Source organism: Schistocerca serialis, chromosome 8 (assembly GCF_023864345.2).
Source record: "Schistocerca serialis cubense isolate TAMUIC-IGC-003099 chromosome 8, iqSchSeri2.2, whole genome shotgun sequence".
Lineage (NCBI taxonomy): Eukaryota > Metazoa > Arthropoda > Insecta > Orthoptera > Acrididae > Schistocerca > Schistocerca serialis.
In genome coordinates this window covers 548,828,833-548,855,372 of record NC_064645.1, presented here as the reverse complement: position 1 = coordinate 548,855,372, position 26,540 = coordinate 548,828,833, and the positions used below count along the sequence as shown (strand labels likewise).

General features: G+C 44.9%; 1 protein-coding gene across 1 annotated transcript in view; it reads right to left on the bottom strand.

Moving 5' to 3' along the window:
• The window catches only part of LOC126416368 (pancreatic triacylglycerol lipase-like), a 247,527-nt gene that overhangs the window by 104,356 nt on the left and 116,631 nt on the right, over positions 1-26,540 (bottom strand). The window contains exon 4 of the mRNA XM_050084048.1: positions 13,206-13,342. Coding sequence (XP_049940005.1) covers positions 13,206-13,342 — 137 coding nt within the window. The remainder of the gene's footprint in view (positions 1-13,205; positions 13,343-26,540) is intronic.

Sequence of the window (26,540 nt, the reverse complement as noted above, 5' to 3'; positions counted from 1 at the left end):
GAGAATGACAGTGATTCAGTCAATCTATTACTTTGAAAGGAAATTTGTAACATGTTGTTCGTACTACCTGTATATCCACAAGTAACGTATAATGCTTTGTAGCGATGCTCATAGGGTTACACTGAAGCTGGATGACTTACGGCACCAAAGGAGAAAAATAGAAAATAAAAGCTGACGTTGTTGATACATTCATTGTTCGATGGAGAATGTGGTATTTGCACCAAACGAATTGTGATTGCCAACTTCGAGAACACTGGTTGCAGTTTTATGAGACGAGACGGATTATTGAGACATCAGACGGGCTCTACAAAAGACCATTAATTCTTTAGCATTTAGATGCAGAAAAACCACAAATCAGTTAAATTACATTATTTTCATCATGGCAACAACAACAGCAACCGTTATGAAATTGTCTCGAATGAAAAACAGCCCACAGTTGCACTAAATTATGTTTATTTTAAACCTTGACCATGGTTTCTGCTATAACAATGTAGCCTTCTTCAGAAGTCATACACACTAATAAATGAAAAATGTCTTAGCCCAGAGGCTGCGTCAACACCAATAAAATAACTTCAACAGACATAAGCCTGTTTCGAACATAAGTATGTCCTCTGCCACCACCACTGTTATACTGGGCGCACGGTTGTCAAATGTGCTGCACCCCGCGCACCACAGGTGTCGCTCACCACAGTGAGCGACGGGCGACCGTGCGCCCAGTATAACAGTGGTGGTGGCAGAGGACATACTTATGTTCGAAACAGGCTTATGTCTGTTGAAGTTATTTTATTGGTGTTGACGCAGCCTCTGGGCTAAGACATTTTTCATTTATTAGTGTGTATGACTTCTGAAGAAGGCTACATTGTTACAGCAGAAACCATGGTCAAGGTTTAAAATAAACATAATTTAGTGCAACTGTCGGCTGTTTTTCATTCGAGACAAGTTAAATCACGTTTGAATTATGGAAATATCAGTTTACAATTGTAAATTGTAGTTTATTTTTCATTTGTTGTTGAATGTAACGATGTCCATATAAAAACTTTACTTTTCATTTTGAGTAAAATGTAACTGTTTTTGCTTGACATAAAAATGTAATACTTTCCTAAGTAGAAACTCTGCCTGTCATCTTTTTTTGTATTTTTAAAATTTTCTATATAAGTAATACCGGGAGGTTATAAGAAAAGTGGAGCTACTCACAGAGGTCCAGTGTGCACTGTAATTACCGTATGGCAGCGAAAGTTGGTAGATATGCTAACGCGTTAATGCAGAACCGATTTACGCTGGAGAAAAATTTGTTCCAGTTTTGGCCACCGGACGCAGATCTGGCGCTGGACGCTGTTTGTATGACGGTATGACATTCACACTGTCATTTGACAAGCCATAACGTGCGTGAAAATATACATATCGGGAAGAGAGACCGCATGTTGTTAGTGAAACTGTTTTCTGTGAATGGCAGCAATTACAGTGCTGCACTGAGTGAGTACCACCGAGTGAGAGGTCTGAGGAGATGCCCGATGTCATTAAATGATTTAAAGAATATGGTAATGAAATTCGGAAACGGGGGTCAGCTTTTTGTTTCACTTGGAAGGCGTGCTATCCCGGTGGAAGTTACTGACGAGGTAGTGTAAGTAGGCTGTTTAGGTTTTATGTTGGTAACGTCACGTAGCGCTCTGTTTGAAAATCACTGACTGTGCTGTGTGCAGCCTGTGGCTGGTTTGCATTGTTAGAATATTTGCTATTGTAGTGTTGGGCAGTTGGATGTGAGCCGCCAGCAGTGGTGGATGTGGGGAGAGAGATGGCAGAATTTTGAGAGCGGACGATCTGGACGTGTGTCTATCAGAAAGAGTAAATTTGTAATACTGCACATCATGAACTGATATATATATATATATGATGACTTTTGAACATTATTAAGGTAAATACATTGTTTGTTCTCTATCAAAATCTTTCATTTGCTAACTATGCCTATCAGTAGTTAGTGCCTTCAGTAGTTAGAATCTTTTATTTAGCTGGCAGTATTAGCGCTCGCTGTATTGCAGTAGTTCGAGTAACGAAGATTTTTGTGAGGTAAGTGATACATGAAAGGTATAGGTTATTGTTAGTCAGGACCATTCTTTTGTAGAGATTATTGAAAGTCAGACTGCGTTGCGCTAAAAATATTGTGTGTCAGTTTAGTGTTGACCAGAATAAGTAAAGAGCGAAATGTCTGAGTACGTTTAGTGCTGCTCAGCTGTTTTAAAATCAAATAACGTAGAGGATTACCAGCGCAGTAATTCATTAATTTTTCTAAGGGGACGTTTCAGTAGCTTTTGCTGTAACTGACCATGCAACACTGCTCGTGCTGTACCACGAGAGTCATCCAGCCCATGATCAAAAATGCGGAAAGTTTTGCGCTCTATATTACGCTGGTAACCGTACACGATCCAGACGGTGAAGTAACTGAAACCTCATGGTCCAGAGCAACGATCTGAATTTGCTCTTAGATTTCTGGCACCGATCGAAATTGATGATATGTGGCTGGGCAATATTCTATGGAGTAACGAGGCACATTATAAACTGCAGGCTGCAGTGAATAGACAGAGTTGCCGAATATGGGGTAGTGAAAAGCCGTGTGCTTTGCACGATGAGCCGCTGCACTCGCCGTATGTGACTGTGTGGTGTGGATTCACAGGCACCTTTATTCTCGGGTTGTTGTTCTTTGAAGAGAATACACCCAGAGGGCCTGTCAGGTGTACCAAGTTCGCCTTGTACAGCATGTGATTCATGCTTTGTAAGAGCGCAATTTTGTGGAAACCATAGTTTTCATACAAGGTGGGGAAGCACCTCATTTCGGTCGCCCTGTGAAAGATTTGCTTAATGCAGCTTTGTAGTCTCAGAGGTCTTTCAGATGCATGGCAGATTCCACCGTAACTGTTGGGATCAACTGCTGATTACGCCGTTTTACGGATGCAGCATCTCTTCGACGTCTCCAGTACTCATATTGAGCAAACTGTGTAAGCGACGTTTAATTATAAAATCAACGATATGTTTTTCTCACTTGTTTGACTTTCTCTGCCCACGTCCCCTTCCTAATCCATTACATATGGAAACATTTCTACGTATCTGTCTTGCATTTACAGCGCCAGATTTGCAGCTGGTGGTCAAAACTGGAACTTTTTTTCCATCGTAAATCGGTTCCGTATTAACACATTAGCATATCTAACAAGTTTTGGCATAAAAATTCGAAAGCTGGTTTATGAAGAAATAAGCGGTGTTTTTCAGAACATTAGGAAAATGGTTCCTATTTAATATTTTTGTCGTTTTCTGCCAAACACCAACGGAAAAGATAGTTAATGTTATTAAGACGATACGTGGCATATAAAACAACACACTGTGGCTATCAACTGCATTGACATCAACACACATATTACTGCACTGACTGCTAGCTTGCCGTCAGATGCTAAGTCTCATATTCCATCCAGTATTCTAATATAACACGGGAAGCGATTTTAAAAGGATACACTAACAATAAACTGACTCGTTCCACATCATTTCGGTAGCAAAAATCGTTCAAATATTCTATGTAACGTGTGACTAATTAACCAACAGAAGGCAAGTTTTCCCGTTCCACAATATTTCGGCAAGAAAAATAAAATCGTTCAAATGGTCTATTTACCGTGTAACTGAGTAAGTAACTAACAGAAAGCAAGTTTGAGGTAGTGCTTCACAAAACTTAGCAATTCAGCTCCCCTTGCCAGCATCTAGTACGCGGGGCTATGATTCAGTCTCTCCCTAATACAAGTATACAATAATACAGCTATACAATATTGTAAACCTGTGACTTTTGCGTGATGTGTCACCTACACGTGGAGTCCGCCCCTGGTAGCTGAGTGGTCAGCGCGACGGAATGTCATATCTCACGGCCCAGGTTCGATTCGCGGCTAGGTCGGAGATTTTCTCCGCTCAGGGATTGGGTGTTGTGTTGTCCTTATCACCATCATTTCATCTCCATTGACACGCAAGTCGCCGCAGTGGCGTCAGCTCGAAAGACTTGCACCCGGCGAACAGTCTACCCGCCGGGAGGCCCTAGCCACACGGCATTTCCATTTTACCTACACGTGGAAAGGCTCAGGTACTGTTTAGTACAGTTCCTTTCAAAGTAAGAATTCTTAATTAATTGAATAATAATATTTTCAAACACGGATTCAAAATCGAGGGAAATTTGCGAACCTAATGTCAGTAATAACAGGCCGATTACGAAAAAGTACTGAACAATTGGACAACTTATTAGACAAATATCAATAATATCCATTTTCTTGGACCTTCTGAATCCGCTATGTGTTCGTAGACGTCACACCGTGTAATAGTGGGGGTGCATCGGTTTTATATCAGCCGAATAGTTAATTTGAAAAATTCACAAGGTGGCGTACATCACTAAAAGCCAGATCCGGTGCGTTCAGTTTCTCGATGCAGACTCTCCAGAGTCGAAGGAGGCGGCTCTTTCGCTGCAGTCGCGTTCCTTGTGCCAGCACAGAATAGTCAACTTGAATTCCAGAGAGTCTTTTCCTACTTCTCCAATCAAAAACCGCTGGAACGACCAGTTCTGTCCCCTGTCCAGAAAGGTTGGCTAGAGGAGATATTATTTCTGGAGTAGGTAGTCCACAGTGTTTGCTCAAAAGCAATAAAGCCATGAAGTCTCCGAGCCCACTCTTATGCAGACTTCAGACAGGGTCCATTCGATTGGAGATATGGTGGTGTTAAATCGTTTGTTAATCTTTAGTTAAACTGGCTTTCACTACTACTGAATCAGCCAGGCATAGAGTCATATCAACAGACTTCTTCTCGCGCCGTGAAGGTACTGACCTCTGCCATTGAAATCAAGCGTGGTCGCAGTTTGCTTCGTCAACTGCACCAATGCTGCTGGGATAACAGTTGCCACACTTACTGTCCCTTATATGTGAATCCCTTGTCTCTCATGCGCAGGCTTATTTCTTCTGTACGTTCCTTACGTTGGTTTATCACATCTCACTCATTAGGAATCTCTAGGGATTGGTCGGACTTGTACTTCTTGTTCATTTGTTTTCTTGTCTTCACTTCATTTTCTCAGGAGGACAAGAAATCCGGAATTGTGGTCTGATCTCGTCCCATGCTGTAACAAGACGTTTCATCTTTTACTTTTGGAAGACCAGTAAATCTGAACAATTAAACTTCGAACACAAAACAGTCTGCTTTTTCTGATGCAGTACGTCAGAAAAAAATAAACGTTCTCCAGAAATTTTTCTTAGTAATGTGAAGTAAAAGTTCGTCAATAACAATTGTTCTTCAAGGAAAAGAAAATGCCTTCTTGAGAGTTAAGTTCTCTTGGCCAATGAAAAGTCTGTCTTCAAAACAAAATAAGAGGGGTATTCGGAAAGTAAGTTGCGATCGGCCGCGAAGTGGAAACCACTGTTTCAACCAAAAATGTTTGGTTTGCAACGACTAGCTACAACTTCCAGCTACATATACGTATATGTAGTCGCCGCTCCGAGTTAGACATTTGTCGTGGCGTTGTATAAGCTTTCCAATACCATCGTCAGAAGGCAGTCACCAGCGCCAATTCTCTACGCTGCTCTACAACTCATTTTTTTTTTTTTTTTTTTTTTTTTTTTGTGCCAGAGTGTTGTCTTCATAGCCAGCAGTTGATATGAGCAGAGATGAAACTCAGAGGGAGCCAGTTACGGAGTGTATTGTGGGTGATCAAATACTTCCCATCGAAAACGCTGCAGGAGCATCCTCATTGCAGAAGGAAACGCATGACAGTTATGTTATGTGAGCTGAATAGCGTCAGACGAAATTTCTCAACAGACCCTCGTACTTGGCTGGAGACACACTTTTCTAGGCATCTTTACTCGCTCACTGTGTGCTCAGATCTGAAAAGAACGACGTGACGCGATCGACGGACGTACCTGAGACGCTGCCCAACACATCTGTGCAAAGCTTCATAGGATATAGTTTCCATTTCGCGACTGATCGGAACTTACTTAAAAAACACGACCCTCGATTGTTTAAAGAGTCGAACTCTCACGTATAAAACATAGCATCTCTCGGACGATGTGTCATACAATGCCGCAGATTCACTCAGTGGTAAATGCGGATACTGGATACTAGATACTGTTTACTGGCGTCTCTCTCGGCTTCACCAACGCCGCCAACCCACAACGCATCTATACTTATCGGGTTATCGTCAGCTTAACTCTGCGTTCAGGCTAGTTTCCGCGGTATCTGGCTCAAACCCTAGAGGGCTCCCCGGTAACCAGCCAGAAGGCGCAGAAGATAACAACAGGGGTCGCTCCAGACGCGCACCTCTTGCTGCATCTGCCTCAACTTCGGCAGTCAATAGGAAAACTGTAACCTTCTGTCGTGCGAGTATTTCCGACCGAGCGGAGGCGACTAGAGCCAATCTGCACCTAACACCGGTCCGACTAGTGTCGGAATACGCAGATGTGGTGTGGGCAAAGGCCGCAGATTCGTTCATCGCAACGCTGCAAAGGATCCAGAACCGAGCTCTGAAGACTGCTCTACGTCTTCCGAGGAAATAATCCACTCGCCTGCTGCACGAGGACACAGGCATCCCGCCCCTGAAGGACAGATTCAGGATCATCGCGAGATCCTTGTATGAGAAAGCGCGACAATCCATCAACTGGTTCATCCGTGGCCGCCAGCCACATCACAGGCGAACCACACGTTGGCCTGACATGCTGTGAGAATAATTTTCTCGCACAACACACGGGATGTCATCACCACATCTGTTGTAACTGCGACCAGGACGGTCGCGGGGTAGCAATGACGGAAGGCGCGGCAGGACCCGTGGAGAGGCCCGCAAACAACAACACAACGGAAGAGGACAGACACGACCAACGAAGGACAGAACGAATACAAGACCGAACAACAGAGTTACAAGGAAACAAACACGTCCACTCGTACACGAACCAGGAAGTAAGCAGTCTAGCGCAAAGTGAGGTGCAAACCGACGCAAGCAAGATTAGACTGACTGGTTGAGCTTTTTTTTTCTTCCTTTATTGAGTTTCGATTCCCCCTGAAGGGGGCGGGCTGGCAGCAGCTTACTACGCCGCTCTTCAGCCTACAGAATTTGTTTTAAAAAGATGAAGATAATAAAAAACAACAGTTGGTGGTATAATCGGTGACTTAAAGGTAAAATGGCAGAAAATTCTGGAACTTAAAACATAAAACACAGGGTTGATGATGCTAAGAAAATACACAGGAGGCAGAAAAATAACAGACAGACAATTAAAAAACACAGCGACAGTCTGGTTTCTGTTCGCAAGAGATATAAAATGCACACCCAGCGACAGCATGATTTCTGTTCGCAACACTGTTGAAAGACGCACAACACTGAACACTCACTTAAATACTGCACTAAAAGGTTGGCACAAATATGACATACACAGCCGAGAGCAGGTGGGGGGGGGGGGGGGGGCGGGGGGGAAAGGACAGATGATGGGAAAATAGAAAAGGGTGGAAAGGAGAGGAAAAGTGAAGGGGGGAGGAGGGAAAGGAGCCAATGGAGAATGAGGACCCATAAGAGGGGTGGGGGTGCTGAGCAGACGTGCCAGGGAGTGGGAAAGGCAGAGGAGGGGAATACAAAAGGACTGGGGGGGGGGGGAAGGGAGATAGGGAGAGGTTGGGCGGGGAGAAAACACAGGATGGAAGGGGGTAGGAAGAGGGAGCCCAGGGAAAGGACGGAGGAAAGGAGGGGGGTGAGGATCAGAGTTGATAGGAGGGATAAATGGAGGGAGGGAGGGCATCATCTGGGAGGGGGAGTTGATGGAAGCCACCTTGGGAAAGGAGATGTCGGGTGTAGAGATGGAGGGTAGGGGGGATACAACAGTGATGACGTGGCAGGAGGTGGGGATGGGAGAGGAGAGGAGCAACCAGGGGGTGAGGGGGTTCAAGGCGGCGGGAGGTGTAGAGGATGCGGATATGTTCGAGGAATAGGAGCAGATGGGGGAAAGGAATGAGATCATAGAGGATCCGCGTGGGGGACAGGAGGCGTATACGGAAGGCGAGGCGGAGTGCATGACGCTCAAGGATCTGGAGGGACTTATAGAATTTGGAGGGGGAGATATCCAGGCAGGACTGGCATAACAGAGGATGGGATGGATTAAGGATTTGTAGGTGTGGAGGATGGTAGAGGGGTGCAACCCCCATGTCCGGCCAGAGAGGAGTTTGAGGAGTCGGAGGCAGTTGTGGGCTTTGGATTGGATGGAGCGGAGATGAGGGATCCAGGTGAGGTGACGGTCAATGGTGAGGCCAAGGTAGGTGAGGGTGGGGGTGAGGCAGACAGGATGGGCGCAGACAGTTAGGGAGAAATCCAGGAGCCGGAAGGAGCGAGTGGTACGACCTACGATGATTGCCTGGGTCTTGGAAGGATTGATTTTCGGGAGCCACTGGTTACACCATGCAGCAAAAAGGTCAAGGCGATTCTGGAAAAGGCATTGGGATCGTTGAAGGGTAGGAGCGAGGGCGAGGAATGTGGTGTCATCAGCATATTGCAAGAGGTGTACTGGAGAGGGGGGGGGGGGTTGGGGCACATCTGCCGTGTACAGGAGGTAGAGGAGAGGGGAGAGGACAGGCCCTGGGGCACACCAGCAGAGGGGTAGAAGGTGTGGGAATTGGGATTATGGATGGTAACATAGGAGGGGCGGTGGGAGAGGAAGGAGGCCATCAGACGGATGCAGTTGATAGGAAGGGCGTAGGTTTGGAGTTCAAACAGGAGACCGGGATGCCAGACACGGTCGTAGGCCTTTTCAAGATCAAGGGAGACAAAAATGGTGGAGGTACAGGAGTTAAGCTGGAGGGAGAGGAGATGAGTGAGGCGGAGGAGTTGGTCATCAGCAGAGAAGGAAGGTCAAAAGCCACATTGGGTGCTGGGGAGGAGGTGGTTTTGGCAGAGGTGGTGATGGATGCGCCAGGAAAGGATGCCTTCCAAGAGCTTGCTGAACACCGATGTGAGACAGATAGGACAATAGGAAGAGGCATCAGATGGAGGCTTGTTGGGTTTGGAGAACATCAGGATACAGGAGGTTTTCCACAGGTCGGGATAGAAGCCAGTGGCAAGGATGACATTGTAGAGGGTGGCAAGGATTGAAAGGACGGAGGGAGGGCTGTGTTTGAGGTGGCGGTAGGCAATGCAGTCGTGGCTGGGAGCAGTGTTGCGTTTAGTGCGGAGTGTGAGGCTGATGTCCTGTGTAGTGATGGGACTGTTAAGTTCGGATGGTGGTGTGTGGCCCAATTACTGCAAGCTAGGAGCAAGGGGAGAAACAGAGGTATTCGTATGGTCCATGATGTCAGGGAAGAGGGAATAATCAAAGTGGGGATCATCTGGGATGGAAAAAACATCAGAGAGGTGAGAGACAAAGTGGTTGGCCTTACTGAGGTTGTCAGGAAAGGGACGGTCATTAAGGAGGAGAGGGTACTTGGGGTGGGGCGGTTCCCAGTAAGGCAATGGAAAGCAGACCAATACTTGGAAGAGTTTATGGGGAGCGTGGTGTTGAGTTGTGTACATGTCTGGCGCCAGGCACGGCGTTTCTTCGCTGTATGCAGGTTGCGGATGTCGCAATTGCCAGTGGTGGGTAAGTGTATCCCGGTCACGAGTGCGGGAAAAGAGCGGTAGAGGCGGCGGGACTCTCGAAGGAGGAGGACGGCCTGTGGAGGCAGGGTGGGGCAGTGAAGGTGGATGGCTTTGGTGGGGATATGGGTGGCGACGGCGTCAGACAAGGTCTGGTGCAGGAGGGCAGCAGTGCGAGAGATGTCGTCAGGAGATTGGAGGGTAAGGTCGTGGCCGGCAACCTGGGTGTGAATGGAGTCCCGGTAGGCATCCCAGTTGGCACAGGAGTAATCATGGACAAGTTTAGGAGGGACGTCAGGGCGGGGAGCGTTGCGGGGATGGCGACCATTAGAGATAGTGAGGAGAACAGGAGCATGGTCACTGCCAATGAGGTCAAGGACATCTGCGGTGATGCGCCCAGGGAGGTTGGGAGAGGCGAGGACCACATCGGGGCCAGCCAAAGTGGCCGTGCGGTTAAAGGCGCTGCAGTCTGGAACCGCAAGACCACTACGGTCGCAGGTTCGAATCCTGGCTCGGGCATGGATGTTTGTGATGTCATTAGGTTAGTTATGTTTAACTAGTTCTAAGTTCTAGGGGACTAATGACCTTAGCAGTTGAGTCCCATAGTGCTCAGAGCCATTTGAACCATTTAGCCACATCGGGAGTGGTGTTGGATTCGGGTCGGGTGTGCTGAGGCAGGGGAACCAGGTCTCCCTGGAGGGTGGTGAGAAACTGATGCCACTGCTGGAGGTCAGCAGGATCACGGCTGTGGATATTGAGGTCGGCGGCAATCACGTAGGTGGAGAAGGTGCGGTCAATGTGGGCCAGGAAATCGTACGGGGTGGGGGTGCGAGGGCAGACATAAATGGTGGCACAGGTGATGATAAGGGTGGGGAAGAAGAGGCTGAGAGTGAGATGCTCGGCAGGATTGTTAAGGAAAGGTTGGGGCCAGATGGGGAGGTGCTTGAGGTGGCCTATAGCAACTTCGCCACGCGCCAGAGGGTACGGATTATCGGTGCGATGAAAGGTGTAAGGAGCCGTGTAGATGGAGATACGGGGTTGAAGGAAGGTTTCATTGAGGACGAAGGCATCCACGCAGTGCTAACTGAGGGTGTGGAGGAAGAGGAGTTTGTGGAAGGGCAAGGAGCGAATGTTGCAGTACAGGATACGGTAGGGTTGTTGTACCATGGCAGGGGAGAGTTAAACGAGGGTGGTGAGGGGGGTGAAGGTGAAGTGGGCCTGGTTGTGGGAGTATGTGGCATAGGTGGTAAGATGGAAGATGGAACGGGCAGCGAGGGCGATTTGGGAAAGGGTGTGGGAGCGCTGGAAGGGGTGGATGTTTTGGAGCACAATGGTGATGAAACTGGTTGAGCGAGAGGCCGGCGCTTAAGTACGCTATCGGGGGCGCCGCTATTGGTCGCTGGGACCACGTGTTCCATGGTGGCGCCCTCACACTAAAAGCGGGCCAGGTGGCGCAGAGACCTCTATGGGTCTTTGCCGTCCATTACATCTGACGCGGATTCAAATACCGTGGCGCGCGGTACCAGAACATCACCCAAAGACAATTCGTGTAGATAAGATTTTTCTTTTCTTCTCCATAGGAACAACAGGACCAGCATTTTCATGTTTGCACTAGTCAACATGTCGAGCAAGGAAAGCTCGCCAATGGAACCTCAGCGACAGTTCCGTCTTTGCCAGCCAGCGAGTGATGGATACTGCCTCGGATAGGACGTCGCCTGTACCTCGTGGACGGGTTAGTTCCCGCGACCTGTGCTCTGAGCCTTGCTGTTCTTCGCCTTGGAAAAATGGTGCTGCTCATGAGATAGAATTTTGAATGCGTATTATGTTTTGAAGATAGGCTCTTCATTGGTCAATGGAACGTAATATACGCTCTGAAGAATCTATCTTCGTTTCGTTGAGGAACAGTTGTTTGTGACAAACTTTTCCTTCACATTACTAAGAAGGATTTCTGGAGATTTTAGCCAAGCCTACAGGTGACGCTGTTGTATTTGACCACGAGTGCCACCTGTGCAATGTCCTCAATACAGTACAAGTTCATTCGTGGTCATAACAGTGCTCTGTGTAGTTGTAAGTGCATTATGTCGGAGCTAAGCGAATTCGAAGGTGGGAAGATTCTTGATGCTCGTATGGTGAGTGCTTCTGTAATCAAGGTAGCCAATATGAGTGGTGTTTCAAGAGGCACTGTATCAGAGACCTATACCACATAAACTGTAACCAGAGAAACATCTTCTGATAAGACGCAACACGGACGAATGTGTACGTGTGTGTGTGTGTGTGTGTGTGTGTGTGTGTGTGTGTGTGTGTGTGTGTGTGTGTTTGTGTGTGTGTGCGTGCGTGCGTGCGTGTGTGTGTTTATTTTTTATTTTTGGAGGTGATCGTGACTGCCGGTGACTGAAGAGAATTCTGAGGAAAAATAGAGGACGACAGTGCAAAAGTCACTGTGTGTGTGTTTAAGTGAGCTGGAATTCCAAGCCGGCTGAAGTGGTCGTGCGGTTCTAGGCGCTGCAGTCTGGAACCGCGAGAGCGCTACGGTCGTAGGTTCAAATCCTGCCTCGGGCATGGATGTGTGTGATGTTCTTAGGTTAGTTAGGTTTAACTAGTTCTAAGTTCTAGGGGACTAATGACCTCAGAAGTTGAGTCCCATAATGCTCAGAGCCATTTTTTGGGATTCCAAAACTACTCATCAGTGATGCAAATGTCCATATCAGGAAAATGTGGTGCTGAAGCTGTAAGAGCTGGACTATGGAGAATGGAACAAAGTCATTTGGTGGGATGAGTCTTGTTTCACTTTCTCTGAAACTTCTGGCTACGATTCCAACCCAAGAGTGAAACATGACACGGATTTGGTAATGATTTGGGCAGCCATATCATGGTGTTCCATGGGTACTATCGTTAGTTAGGGAAATGTTCCTGACTAGGATTATGAATGTGACCATTTTTGGCTGATCAGGCCCCAAGGTACAGTGTTCGTTCCCCAGTGGTGATGCTGTGTCCCGAGACGGCACGGCCCCTCTTCACACAGCTGGCATCGTCCAGGACTGGTTTTGTGAGCACGAATTTGAATTTCGCATCTCTCCTGACTTTTACATTCACCATTACTGAGCCTTGGTGGTCTAGTTTGGAAAGAAAGTATCCACCTCCACAATCGTTACCTGAACTTGCCAGTATCTTGCAGGAAGACTTAGTTCCCTTGAAAGCCATTCAGGACCTCTATTTACCCATTCTGAAACGACTAGAAGCTGCTTTGAGTGCCACAGGCTTTCCTACACCTACCAGGAATGGTACCGAGCGAGGTGGCGCATTGGTTAGCACACTGGACTCGCATTCGGGAGAACGACGGTTCAGTCCCGTGTCCGACCATCCTGATTTAGGTTTTCTGTGATTTCCCTAAATCGCTCTGGGCAAATGCCGGGATGGTTCCCTTGAAAGTGCACGGCTGATTTCCTCCCCCATCCTTCCCTAATCCAATGAGACCGATGACCTCGCTGATCGGTCTCTTCCCCCAAACAACCCAACCCAGGAATGGTAACATTATGTGTTTTTTTGTGTTTCCATAGTCTCTTAACCCCCTGTACCCCAGGGAGAGTGTGTGGTGACGCACCTGGAGCCGCTGCAGCATGGCGGCGAGGCAGCGTCCTGCGTGCAGCGTGTTGAGCACGGCGGCCAGGTAGCAAGGAGACGGCGCCAGGTAGCCCCAGTCCACCACCAGCACGTTCAGACCGCCCGCGCGCAGGTATGCTGCACACAACAAACAACACGTCAGCTGTTTTCTCCACTTATGTAGGGCAAAGGATAGCATCAGGGGGTATTCCGAGGTAACATGAGTGCGTACATGCAAAAAAAGCACAAGCACGAGAAGGACCCGCACCCTAACGGTCCCATACAAACTTCATTGTTGTATCTAGATAGTTCATCTACATTCTGCAGGGTGCACACTAATAAAACCGACCAAGTGTAGGGACGGATTCCTGACTGTAAATCGAGGAGAAAAAGCCCTAAGAACATGTGTCCAGAAATGCGTCTTTGCCACGTTAGATGGCGCTGACGAATGGCAGTTCCTCTGACCACGTGTGTTCCTTGTGTGTTGCAGGCATTGTGATTGACACAGTGTACTGTAAGCAGCAGAATGGTCCAGTATTCACGTCAGGAACAAGCTGAGATGGCGTTTGCGTACGGGCAAGCAGATGGAAAAAGTGGAGGGGTAGCACAGCTATACCAAAACGAGTACCCTCGCAGGCACCAACCACATTCCACAACATTTCAAGCCTTTTTTCGGCGTTTGTGTGATCATGTGTCTTTTCAGACAGACGAACGTGTAGGGAGGCAGCGGACTGTGAGTACACCAGATTTGGAGGGCATGGTTATACAGGATATTGAGACCAACCCTAGTACATGCTCCATCCAAGTGGCCTACCAACGTGGTGTAAGCAAAAGTACGATTGTGTGTATCCAAAATGACAACCGCTGCTATCCATATCACTTACAGTCCCCAGGAGGACTTTGAAATCCTGTTGTGACGTGGATGCGATCAGCTCTCTATTGCGGGACGATTTTCTGGCGTTGCACGTACGCCGTCCATTTCCGGACACATGTTCATAGGACATTTTTTCCTCTATTTCCAGTCAGGAATCCGTCCCTGCAGTTTGTCGGTTTTATTAATGGTCACCCCGTATAGGTTCTGATGAGTGAGTTTATGAGTATCCAAGTATGTGACATAAATGGCCGTATGTTCTGATTGCATTCACTTAGACGCATAAATTTTTTACACCGCCAAGGGACCGTACAACTTAGTATGTGACATAAATTTCAACTTGATACCTCTAACCGTCCCTGAGAAAAGGTATTTTAATAGAACCACAGACACACTGATCCTATAAGGGTTCAGTTTTTAACGACTGAGATACCGAACACTAAAAAGTAGATTACAAGGTCTATCAGAAAGTAAACCGCTTTCTTCCTACAGGGCCTGGCAGAAAAACAGGTCGATTTGCATATAGCGACATACAAGGGGTGTTTGAAAAGTCCGTGCAAAGTCCGAGAGATGGCACCACCGGCGCGCATCGAGGTCATGTTTAGTTAGTAGCATCTTTGGAAAGAAGGCACACCAAGTTTTAGCCATATAGGTCTACTTCTTTGTGTTTGGCATACGGGCGAATCAAGGAAGTCGAGTGATTGTCAAAAAATGGACGAAAAAGAATTTCGTGTGGCGATTAAACATTACTCTATGAAAGGCAAAACGCGTCAGGAAACTAAAGAGAAGCTTGACTCTGCACCTTCGATTAGAACAGTTCATAATTAGTTTCAAAAATTTCGGAGTGGCCATATGGGCCCGAGTGATGATGAACGTTCTGGACGCCCTGTGGAGGCTACAACTCCAGAAATCATTGATAAAATCTATGATATGGAGATGGATGACAGAAGAGTTAAGGTGCATGAGATTGCTAGTGCTGTGGTCATCTCGAATGAGCGGGTACATAATATTTTGCATAAACATTTGGACATGAGAAAGCTATCCACAAGATGGGTTGCACGATTGCTCACGCTAGACCAAAAACGGAATCGTGTGAAGTGTTGCAAGGATGGTTTGCAGAGGTTCAGGAAGAATCTGCAGAACTTTAAGCGTCGTTTCGTCACTGTGGATGAAACATGGATACATTACTATACTCCTGAGACCAAAGAACAATCTAAACAATGGGTTACCGAGGGAGAATCTGCACCAAAAAAGGCGAAGACCACTCCTTCGGCCGGAAAGGTTATGGCGACTGTCTTTTTGGATTTGCAAGGGATAATCCTCATCGACTATCTGGAAAAGGGTAAAACTATTACAGGTGTATATTATTCATCGTTATTGGACCGTTTGAAAACCGAGCTGCAAAAAAAATGCCGGCGATTGGACCGCAAAAAAGGCCTTTTCCATCACGACAATGCACCAGCACACACCTCAGCAGTTGTGGTTCGCAAAATTAATGGAAATAGGATTCAAACACGTTTCACATCCCCCCTTTTCTCGAGACTTGGCTCCCTGGGGCTACTATTTGTTCCCCAATTTGAAGAAATGGCCGGCGGGACAATGATTTTATTCAAACGAGGAGGTGATTGCAGCAACTAATAGCTATTTTGCAGACTTGGACAATTCCTATTATTCGGAAGGGATCAACAAATTAGAACAGCGTTGGATGAAGTGTATAAGTCTAAAAGGAGACTATGTCGAAAAATAAAAAGAAGTTTACCCCAAACACGTAAGTAGTTTTTATTTTTGCGCGGACTTTTCAAATGCCCCTCATATAGCGAAACTGGCCAGGGGTTATGTTGTGAAACAGTTTCAGTCACAACAGCGAAACCATTAGGTATTGCCATTTCGTGCACTGTTCTAGTTTTGAAAGTTATGTTTTGTAGATGGCCACCATTGGTACGTTGACAATCTGCAGTTTAAATCTTTCTCGGTACTTTCGTTCTAGCATTTGTATAGGAATGTTTCTGATTTCTTCACCAATGGTGTCTTTCAGTTCCGCAATTACGTGTGCACGTCTAGCATAAACGCTGTTTCAGGAACCCCCAAAGAAAGCAATGCCAGACCGATAAGACGGCAGATCTAGGGGGCCACAAAATGTCCCCATTCCTTGAAGTCATCTGGTTACTAAACACACTGCACATGTCACTGAAATTTGAGCACCATGAGACGTAGCACCACACGCTGAAACGAATACTCATTTGCAGGAAACTATTCAAGTTGATATGCACGGAATGCATCAACCATGGCAGCTTACCGCTGACATGTGATTGTGGTTGCTCGTCCATATTCATCCTCAAAAAACAAAGGCTTATTATGTCCACTGAAGAAACAGCGCACCACACTGACATTCCGATAGCCCACCCGGCTAGCCGCGTGGTGTAACGCGCTGCTTCGCCAGCGGGAATGCATGCCGGTCCCCGGCACGAATCCACCCGGCTGATTAGTGTCGAGGTCCGGTTTGCCGGCCTGCCTGGGATGTTTTTCAAGGCGGTTTTACATTTGCCTTGGCGAATGCGGGCTGGTTTCCCTTATTCCGCCTCAGTTACACTATGTCGCCGATTGCTGTGCAAACACTGTCTCCACGTACGTGTACTCCATAATTAATCTACCACACAAACATTTGGGGTTATACTTGTCTGCTGTGAGAAGTTCCCCAATAGCTTGTGCCGATGGTACAGGATCGTTCCGTCTAAGGGTGAATTGACGACGTTAGTCCCGTATAGCAGCAACACAGGCACCGCTTTTGTAAAAGGCTTAAAAGCCATAGCACGTTCAGGCCCACTGCAGCATCCCACCTCGGCAAATGGCGCACCTACCTGAAACATACAACAAACTTTCAGTGTTGCCAATAATACCATTTCACTTTTAGAGACCAATTAAAACAGACAGTTTTTTTGCCACACACTGTACTACAAACAAATATTTCTTGCATTGTATTAGTGATTAACCGTTTTTTTTTTTCTTCTGTACCTCGAACAGCCTTTACGTAGTGAGAAGTTTCATCACAACGGATCAGCTCGAAGGTAGGGGACGAGCAGTTTACAACGGACACATTGGCATCAGTAAGGAGAAAAGGCGGGGGTGGGGGTGGGTGCAAGAGGGCACTTGCGCCCCCCCCCCCGCCCCCCCCCCCCCCACCCTCCGCACTCCCTCTTGGAATAGAGTTCTTATTCATTATATTCATTACAGAGGTATCTGGGATATGTGGACTTCTCTGTGTCACCCATAAAATGTAGGCCTTATGGTATACCAAATCACGAAAGTGAGCAACTCATTTATAACCAAAATGACAATTTTAGTCTCTCCCCGTCACCCACTTCCACCCATGGATAAATTTCTGAGGATGGCCATGGATAGACATTAAGCTGTAATCATCTCCTAGGAAAAATCAAAACTTGGTGATGCTGTTAGTCTTCCTCTGCACATTCACTCTCCAATGTGACACATTTCATGAACAATGGATGACCTGGCGGAGAACTTGTTGTAGAAGTTTACATTTTGGCTGATTAAGAAATAGTCCCAACTCCTCGTTCTGCAAATGTCTGCCACGCAATGGTTTTCTGATCCCAGGAAAAAGAAGAAGTGACTGGGTGCCATGGTAGGCGAATATAGGGTGGTGAGGCCATATTTGATAGCCCAAAAAAGCAGCATGTGTGACTGGCCTGCGCTGAAAGAGATGGAGCAGTGTCATAAACCTCACAGTCTGCCACTAACCTATTGGCGCCATACCATGACAACCTCAAAACGTACTAAGCATCAGCTTGCCCAATGATGGTGGGGTCTTTGCCCTTTCCAGCGGTGGCGAATCCATATGTTTCCGATGCTCTCTCTCCTCCTTTGTCTCGGGGTCAGAGTAATACACCCAGCACTCTTTCATTCTGATCAGGGAGCTGAATAAATCATCTGGATTCTCCTGATGAAGCTGTAGCATGTCCGCAGCTGCCTCGCTTCGGCAGACTTTTTGAATAGGCGCGATCATTTGTGAAAGCCAGAGATGGTAAAAGTAACCCATGACAGTTTGTCCACTCTTAGTTTCGTTTCGACTACGATGCGGTGATTTTCGAACACCAGGATCCTCACGTCTCTTCTGATTCACAGTTCCACACAGAGGATGGTCATCGAATTTTGTAGTCCTGTCTTCCTCAGTTGCGTGTAATATTACGGTATATTGTTAATATTTACTTATGGACCGTCTACAGCAACTGAATAAAACACAATTTTAGTGCCATACGCGTTTCGCCTTTATTTTCTGCAAGGCATCATCAGTGGCCTGGAATATGTACATATGTTAGCTATTTTATTTACATTTTTGTCACTGTGCGTATAGGTTATAAACAGTTCTGGTGGTTGCTATTTCCTATTAAGTAGTAATGTTTTGAACTGTACTTACAGGTTGCGTGGACAATTTCTTACGTATTACGCTCCTGTTGCATTTTTGGTGTTGTTCTTCTTCTTACGAACGCCAATTTGCGGTTTTTTCCACATTCCACAGCACTATGCACTGAACGCTTGTTTTAATGCAATGTTTTGGTTTCTGTTGCAACCTCACCACAGACGCAATAAAAGAAATAACAGATATGCTCAGACTGACAACTGAACAAAACTACTTTCAGTCTGAGAAAGAATATTATCTACAAACTGATGGACTGCCCAATATCAGGAACACTAGCAAATATTTTCATCAGTCACCTAGAAAATCAGATATTTGAAAAGATAACCACAAATGAAAGTTTCAAAATCATATGTTGGTACAGATACGTGGATGACATTATTTGTCTGGTAGATGAGCCAAGTGAAAAAATAGATGAACTCCACTCAGAAATAAACAAAGCTCATCAGAACATAAAATTCACACTTGAAAAAGAAAAAGAAAATCAAATAAATTTTCTTGACATTACAATTAAAAAAGAAAATGGCAAACATACATTTAACATCTTTAGAAAACCAACAGCCACAGACACAATAATAAATTCCACATCCAACCACCCCCATAGCCAGAAACTTGCAGCACTAAGACACATGTTGTATAGATTAAACAGAATCCCACTCAGCAAGAGAAACTATGAACAAGAAATGAGTACAATCATACAAATAGCTAGGAACAACGGGTATGACACACATGTGGTACACAGGCTCAATCAAAAAATAAAAACACAAATAAAAAACAAACACAACATTTCCAGAATACAAAAGAACTCACAAGCTGAAAACTTACAAACACACTCAACAAACACACACAATGACAACACCACACAGAAAAGAACCAGATGGTACACCATGACCTACACACATAAACTAACACACAGAGTTGCAAACATCTTAAAGAGACAGGGCTTCAAAATAGCATATAAGCCTGGGCAAACCCTTCAATCACACCTAAGCCAGCCAGCTACCAAGAGGGACAAATTCCAACAATCAGGAATATATAAACTTGAATGTCAAAGTTGTGATGCAGTATACATAGGCATGACATGCAGGAATTTTGAAACAAGATACAAAGAACATATCAGATGTTGGAAGTATGAAACAAACCATTCCACATTTGCAGAGCATTTAAAACACTACAACCATCATCCTACAAACATGGAACAAGAAATGAAAATAATGAGAATAAGTAACCAGTAACCATGACAAACATCTTATACAAACACAAGAAAACTTCCACATCCAGAAAGCCATAGCAGAAAACAAACATGTGATAAATGAACAAACACACATCAGCACAGGCTCCCTACTACAGTTAATAAAGGAAATGATAACGTAAAACAAGAAAACTCTTACCCACACCATCTGGACCCACCCACCCACACACACACACACACACACACACACACAAATAAAATAAAATAAAATAAAAATAAAATGAAGTAAAATAATATAAAATTAATATCACACCAAAACACACACACACACGCGCACACACACAAACGCGCACACAAATGCATACACGAACAGACCAGAGATACTTCAATAATTACACTCATAAGTTTCGATCTTTGGCAAAAACATTTGACAGTCGGCAACAGAAACCAAAACATTGCATTAAAACAAGCGTTCAGTGCATAGTGCTGTGGAATGTGGAAAGTAAGAAGAAGAACAACACCAAAAATGCAACAGGAGCGTAATACGTAAGAAATTGTCCACGCAACCTGTAAGTACAGTTCAAAACATTACTACTTAATAGGAAATAGCAACCACCAGAACTGTTTATAACCTATACGCACAGTGACAAAAATGTAAATAAAATAGCTAACATATGTACATATTCCAGGCCACTGATGATGCCTTGCAGAAAATAAAGGCGAAACGCGTATGGCACTAAAATTGTGTTTTATTCAGTTGCTGTCAGACGGTCCATAAGTAAAAATTATCAATATGCCGATGGTCATCGACTTTGTTCTTCAGCATTCAGAGCATGGAATTTTCGGTGCCGCATGACCTCTGCGTCGTTTGAGGGCGCATTGTTGCCATGCACTTCCACCAGTTCACCATGGATTGTTGCAGTGTTACTCTCCTTCAAATGCAGAAAACGAATCACCTCACGACGCTCATACGTTCTCAGCGGGCTGAACAATTTCGTTTCAGCGCTCCTAGCGCGGTGCTACGACACTTTGACGCAAGGTATTTAATGTGCACCAGGACTGCACACATGTTGAGACGAAGCAAGTTGAGTATCCATTGTCATCTGGTTTTTTTTCGGCCTCCCAAGATTTTCTAAATTTTTTCCTAAACTATTATAATGACAATATGATAGTTTACCTGGTAACCAGTGAGTGCATAGTAATTTCAGACTCATAAATAATCTTAATCCCATTAAATTTAACTGCTCTTTATGTACTACTAGCTAATATTGTTGCAATGATCTGATTAATTAACTCAGAAACTTCGTAATTACGAAATATTGTTAACTGAAAAGGTTAACGCAGTACGACCTTACATATTTAGTGAGCAGTAGGAAACATATTTCAGCATATTGACGCATGTCATTTGAAAGTATATCTCTCGCGCTTTTCCATAAGGTATCTAAAATTGTCTGAAACTAATTATCTTTCGAATTAATCAACATCAAAGCACTAGACCATTGCTAACTTCAATTACAAATTACTGTTAGATTCTGAACTTTGGAATTATAATTTCGTTGATATATTTTTTATGTTTCGTTTGACGTGCAGCATTTATTAATTAACACACTAATTAGAAAGTTCAATATTTTGAGGGTCATAAAATATTTTATTTAAGATGGTTGCCGTCAATAGTGAGTAGTGTAAAACATACTGTTCATAGGCGAAACTATATACAGATGTAGCACATCTGAGATCAGGCAGTCTGCGGTTGAGAGTAAAACGAGCAACACCTACGTCTCTTGTCGTGAACAACGTGCTGTAGTCTGACAGCTAACATTCTGAAATATTTGTATATACTGCATACAGTTCGTTTTCGTGAGTTTAATTCATGACTTCTATGACAATAATTACTAATTAATTCCGAGAGAGATCTTACTAGAGGAACAGAGTGATTATTGACTTCTGTCACCAATGACTGGTTAGCAGAGCGTGTTGACGGACTCACTGATTATGTCTGTGCACTATTTTAATTGTTTCGAATATCTTAAAAGTCATACGAGGACAGCGATATGATGAACTGATACGTTAAATTTTTGCCACATGCAAATTCTTTTGAACTACTGGATTGTGTTGTGTGACTACTGCACTACGACCATTTAACAGTTTAGGAACTACTGCTATAGGTAGCAATCGGCTTTCCTTTAGTTCGAACTATATGTGAGACCCGAGACTGTCAGCGAATGCTTTAAACCAAGAGACACCATTGGTGTCGACCACAATATTGCTATAGACTCTTAGTAGAACTAACTTCTTTCAAGTAGTTTTGGAGCCAGCGTAGTTACAGAGAAGAATAGAAGACTCTTGTGCATAAGGAAGCAAGTTTGTTCTAATGTGCCTGCCAGAAAACAAAAAACTAATCATTTAATTCAGTTTGTTCGAAGAGATAATTAAAATTTTATGACACACCTCTTAGTCTTATGACGTACAAGAAACAAATCGAGATTGATGCTACAGATTTTACTAATTACCAAATATGTTCAGTTATTGATGATCGTCTTCAAACTAGGACCTATAGTCCAGTCTCGATATCTCGAACTGGGGACCTAACAAAAAATTCAAATAGTTCAGAGTTCGACTTAACGGAAACTTGAATGACCAAAGTGGAATCAGAAAAACCGTCGAAATAAGAGTATGTTCAAAACCGCTACTGTACTTTCAATAACATTTGCCTTCCTTTATAAAAGGAAGCAAAATGTAATGGCTTGGTTCAATCCCGGAAGTACCGGGTATCTTGTCCGGGGCTAAAAGGCGATCGGGGCTATGGGCCCGCCACCCTCCCCTTCCTATTGCAGTGGCGAAGAAAAGCTGCACTTTAAAAATGGTTCAAATGGCTCTGAGCACTATGGGACTCAACTGCTGAGGTCATTAGTCCCCTAGAACTTAGAACTAGTTAAACCTAACTAACCTAAGGACATCACAAACATCCATGCCCGAGGCAGGATTCGAACCTGCGACCGTAGCGGTCTTGCGGTTCCAGACTGCAGCGCCTTTAACCGCACGGCCACTTCGGCCGGCAGCTGCACTTTAGCTGCAGTCAGGTTAATAAGCCGGTCAACGGCTTGCGCCACGCCTTCAAATTTACCTTTTAGTTATTTTTCATTTACTTTAACATTTGAAATTAAAGTCATACACAAATTTCATGGAATACAAAAGAAAACATCTGTTTCATTCTATTCTCCATGCTCAACAAGCTGTGTCATCAACGCCCGCAGTTTCTCCGCAAATCATCTTAAGAACCAAATTATGTCTTTATAGTTAGTGTGCCACCGCTCGCCTGAGCGAACCTTTCAGTGCCGAGACTAACAGCAAGTGAGTTAGCTTTTTTAAGCACATAACCTTAGACTGGTATTTTTTGTCCTCTACATTGACTAAGCCATTTCAACTAACATTCAGCGTGACACTTCCACTTTCTCGCTCCATATGAGCGACAGTAGTCAGATCGATCGATTACAGGATTGCTGATAGTGTGGATGAAAGAATCCCGAAAGTTTTCGCTACGTCCTTCTTTGGTCAAATGTTTGAGCTGAGCGAAAACAAGACCTGCTATGAATCACGCAATGGGATTTTGTCCGAATTTTCGTAGCCAAACAAAGAGTGGGTACTTGACAAATGGGGTATCAAAGTGACCAAAGTGAGGTCTAGTTTTACAAAAACATACTTAATTGCTTGAAAGTAATCAGGGTGATTACGAAAATCTTTCTTAGTGATTTGAGGAACATTTGAAATATTTCAAGAGCGGGTAGCTTTATAACTGTCAAAAAATTCATCTCTTCAAGGCCTAGCAGTTTCGCAACTAATAAGTTGCATTGGTGTGATAATTAACTGTTAAAATAGTTTTCTTCGAATCAAGAACGAAACTGAGGACATTTCGAGAACAGAAGACAGTAGAAAACTAAATGAGGGGTCGAAAAGATCACGCTTTTCTCACAAAATCTGCAAATAAAAAAGTCTAAAAGACAGTCGTATGTTTTGTGAAATTACACTCCTGGAAATGGAAAAAAGAACACATTGACACCGGTGTGTCAGACCCACCATACTTGCTCCGGACACTGCGAGAGGGCTGTACAAGCAATGATCACACGCAAGGCACAGCGGACACACCAGGAACCGCGGTGTTGGCCGTCGAATGGCGCTAGCTGCGCAGCATTTGTGCACCGCCGCCGTCAGTGTCAGCCAGTTTGCCGTGGCATACGGAGCTCCATCGCAGTCTTTAACACTCGTAGCATGCCGCGACAGCGTGGACGTGAACCGTATGTGCAGTTGACGGACTTTGAGCGAGGGCGTATAGTGGGCATGCGGGAGGCCGGGTGGACGTACCGCCGAATTGCTCAACACGTGGGGCGTGAGGTCTCCACAATACATCGATGTTGTCGCCAGTGGTCGGCGGAAGGTGCACGTGCCCGTCGACCTGGGACCGGACCGCAGCGACGCACGGATGCACGCCAAGACCGTAGGATCCTACGCAGGGCCGTAGGGGACCGCACCGCCATTTCCCAGCAAATTAGGGACACTGTTGCTCCTGGGGTATCGGCGAGGACCATTCGCAACCGTCTCCATGAAGCTGGGCTACGGTCCCGCACACCGTTAGGCCGTCTTCCGCTCACGCCCCAACATCGTGCAGCCCGCCTCCAGTGGTGTAGCGACAGGCGTGAATGGAGAGACGAATGGAGACGTGTCGTCTTCAGCGATGAGAGTCGCTTCTGCCCTGGTGCCAATGATGGTCGTATGCGTGTTTGGCGCCGTGCAGGTGAGCGCCACAATCAGGACTGCATACGACCAAGGCACACAGGGCCAACACCCGGCATCATGGTGTGGGGAGCGATCTCCTACACTGGCCGTACACCACTGGTGATCGTCGAGGGGACACTGAATAGTGCACGGTACATCCAAACCGTCATCGAACCCATCGTTCTACCATTCCTAGACCGGCAAGGGAACTTGCTGTTCCAACAGGACAATGCACGTCCGCATGTATCCCGTGCTACCCAACGTGCTCTAGAAGGTGTACGTCAACTACCCTGGCCAGCAAGATCTTCGTATCTGTCCCCCATTGAGCATGTTTGGGACTGGATGAAGCGTCGTCTCACGCGGTCTGGACGTCCAGCACGAACGCTGGTCCAACTGAGGCGCCAGGTGGAAATGGCATGGCAAGCCGTTCCACAGGACTACATCCAGCATCTATACGATCGTCTCCATGGGAGAATAGCAGCCTGCATTGCTGCGAAAGGTGGATATACACTGTACTAGTGCCGACATTGTGCATGCTCTGTTGCCTGTGTCTATGTGCCTGTGGTTCTGTCAGTGTGATCATGTGATGTATCTGACCCCAGGAATGTGTCAATAAAGTTTCCCCTTCCTGGGACAATGAATTCACGGTGTTCTTATTTCAATTTCCAGGAGTGTATTTGTGTAAAAGTAGGAAATAAAATGGATTAGATAAACTATTAATGCTCCTTTGATTAATGCTCCAAATCATGTGCAGCAAATGAGGAGCCAGTTGAGATTTTAAAGTTTAATGTTTAATTCTTCAGTGCTATAATTTTAAAGAGTGCTAGAGGATATTTGCCTGGTGGGTTATGTTGACCGTGCAGTCTGTTGTATCTGCCCTGACATATTTCTGTCATCTACACTCAAAGATGTAAAAATGTTCCAACAACTTTCCAGTCTCAAAAATGTTTCACTAGAAAATCCTTCAAACACCGGGAAGGGAAATGTGCCTTATCAACCTGCGTTTCATTTGCTGTACATGATTTCGAACATCATTCACAGGTGTGTTAAGTGATTCTCGAATGTATTTTATTTCTTATTTTTTGACAAATAATTTCACAAAAATCTGACCTTTTTTTCTTCAAACTTTTGTTTTCACTACACATTACATGGCCTCATTAACCCTCTTTTTTTCTGCAAACATCAAAATCTGAACTTCTTTGATGTCTTTTTGCAACTGATTTATGTACTGTGGTAAGTTACGCACTATTGGGACAAAAAACGAGTGTCGCAAAAAGTTGCATGACGAAGAAACTATCTGAACAATTCGCAAAACAATTAGAATTACCTAGTGTTCACCAGCCACTAACTTCGAATTGGGGTATAAACTGTTTTCGGTACTATTTGTCATGACAATCCATTCACTTTATCCAGCGTATCAGAACACGTGATTTATTCGACCACCGACATTTTTTCAAGGGACTTCACAACTTGTTTGATTGATCGAGAAACTCGATTTACCGAAGTTAGAATTGGCACGAGCTGTATCTGTATTTGAGTCCACGCACTCTACAGTTGTTCCTTCCACTGCTCAAAACATTCCTCCACATTATTTCCCGCGAGCTTACGTAAAGCTCCGCCAATTATCCCGTCCGGCAAGGTGGAAGAATACATATTTGGTAAACTGCACACCAAAAGCCAATGAACTAAAAGTTTTCTTTGGCACATTTTACAGTTGAATCCGTCTTCAGAAATAATTAATAATGCAGCCAGTCTCTTTTTGTCGGAATATGTACAATGCCACTAGATAATAAAACACTGGTCATGATACTAATTAATATTGTGGCTGAAGCTAAACAATTAGACCACCAACATTATGATTAAAACTCTTTTTGTCAAAATGTGTACTGTGACACTAGATAATTAAATACTTGTCATAATAGTAATTAATACTGTGGTTGAAGGTAAGCAATTAGACCACCAACTTTATTATTAAAACTTCTTATCATTCGATTACAGTTATCCAAAGTATTGAGTGATTATAGAGTACTGGACGAATTACAGGACTATGTATTTTTATCGACACTGAACG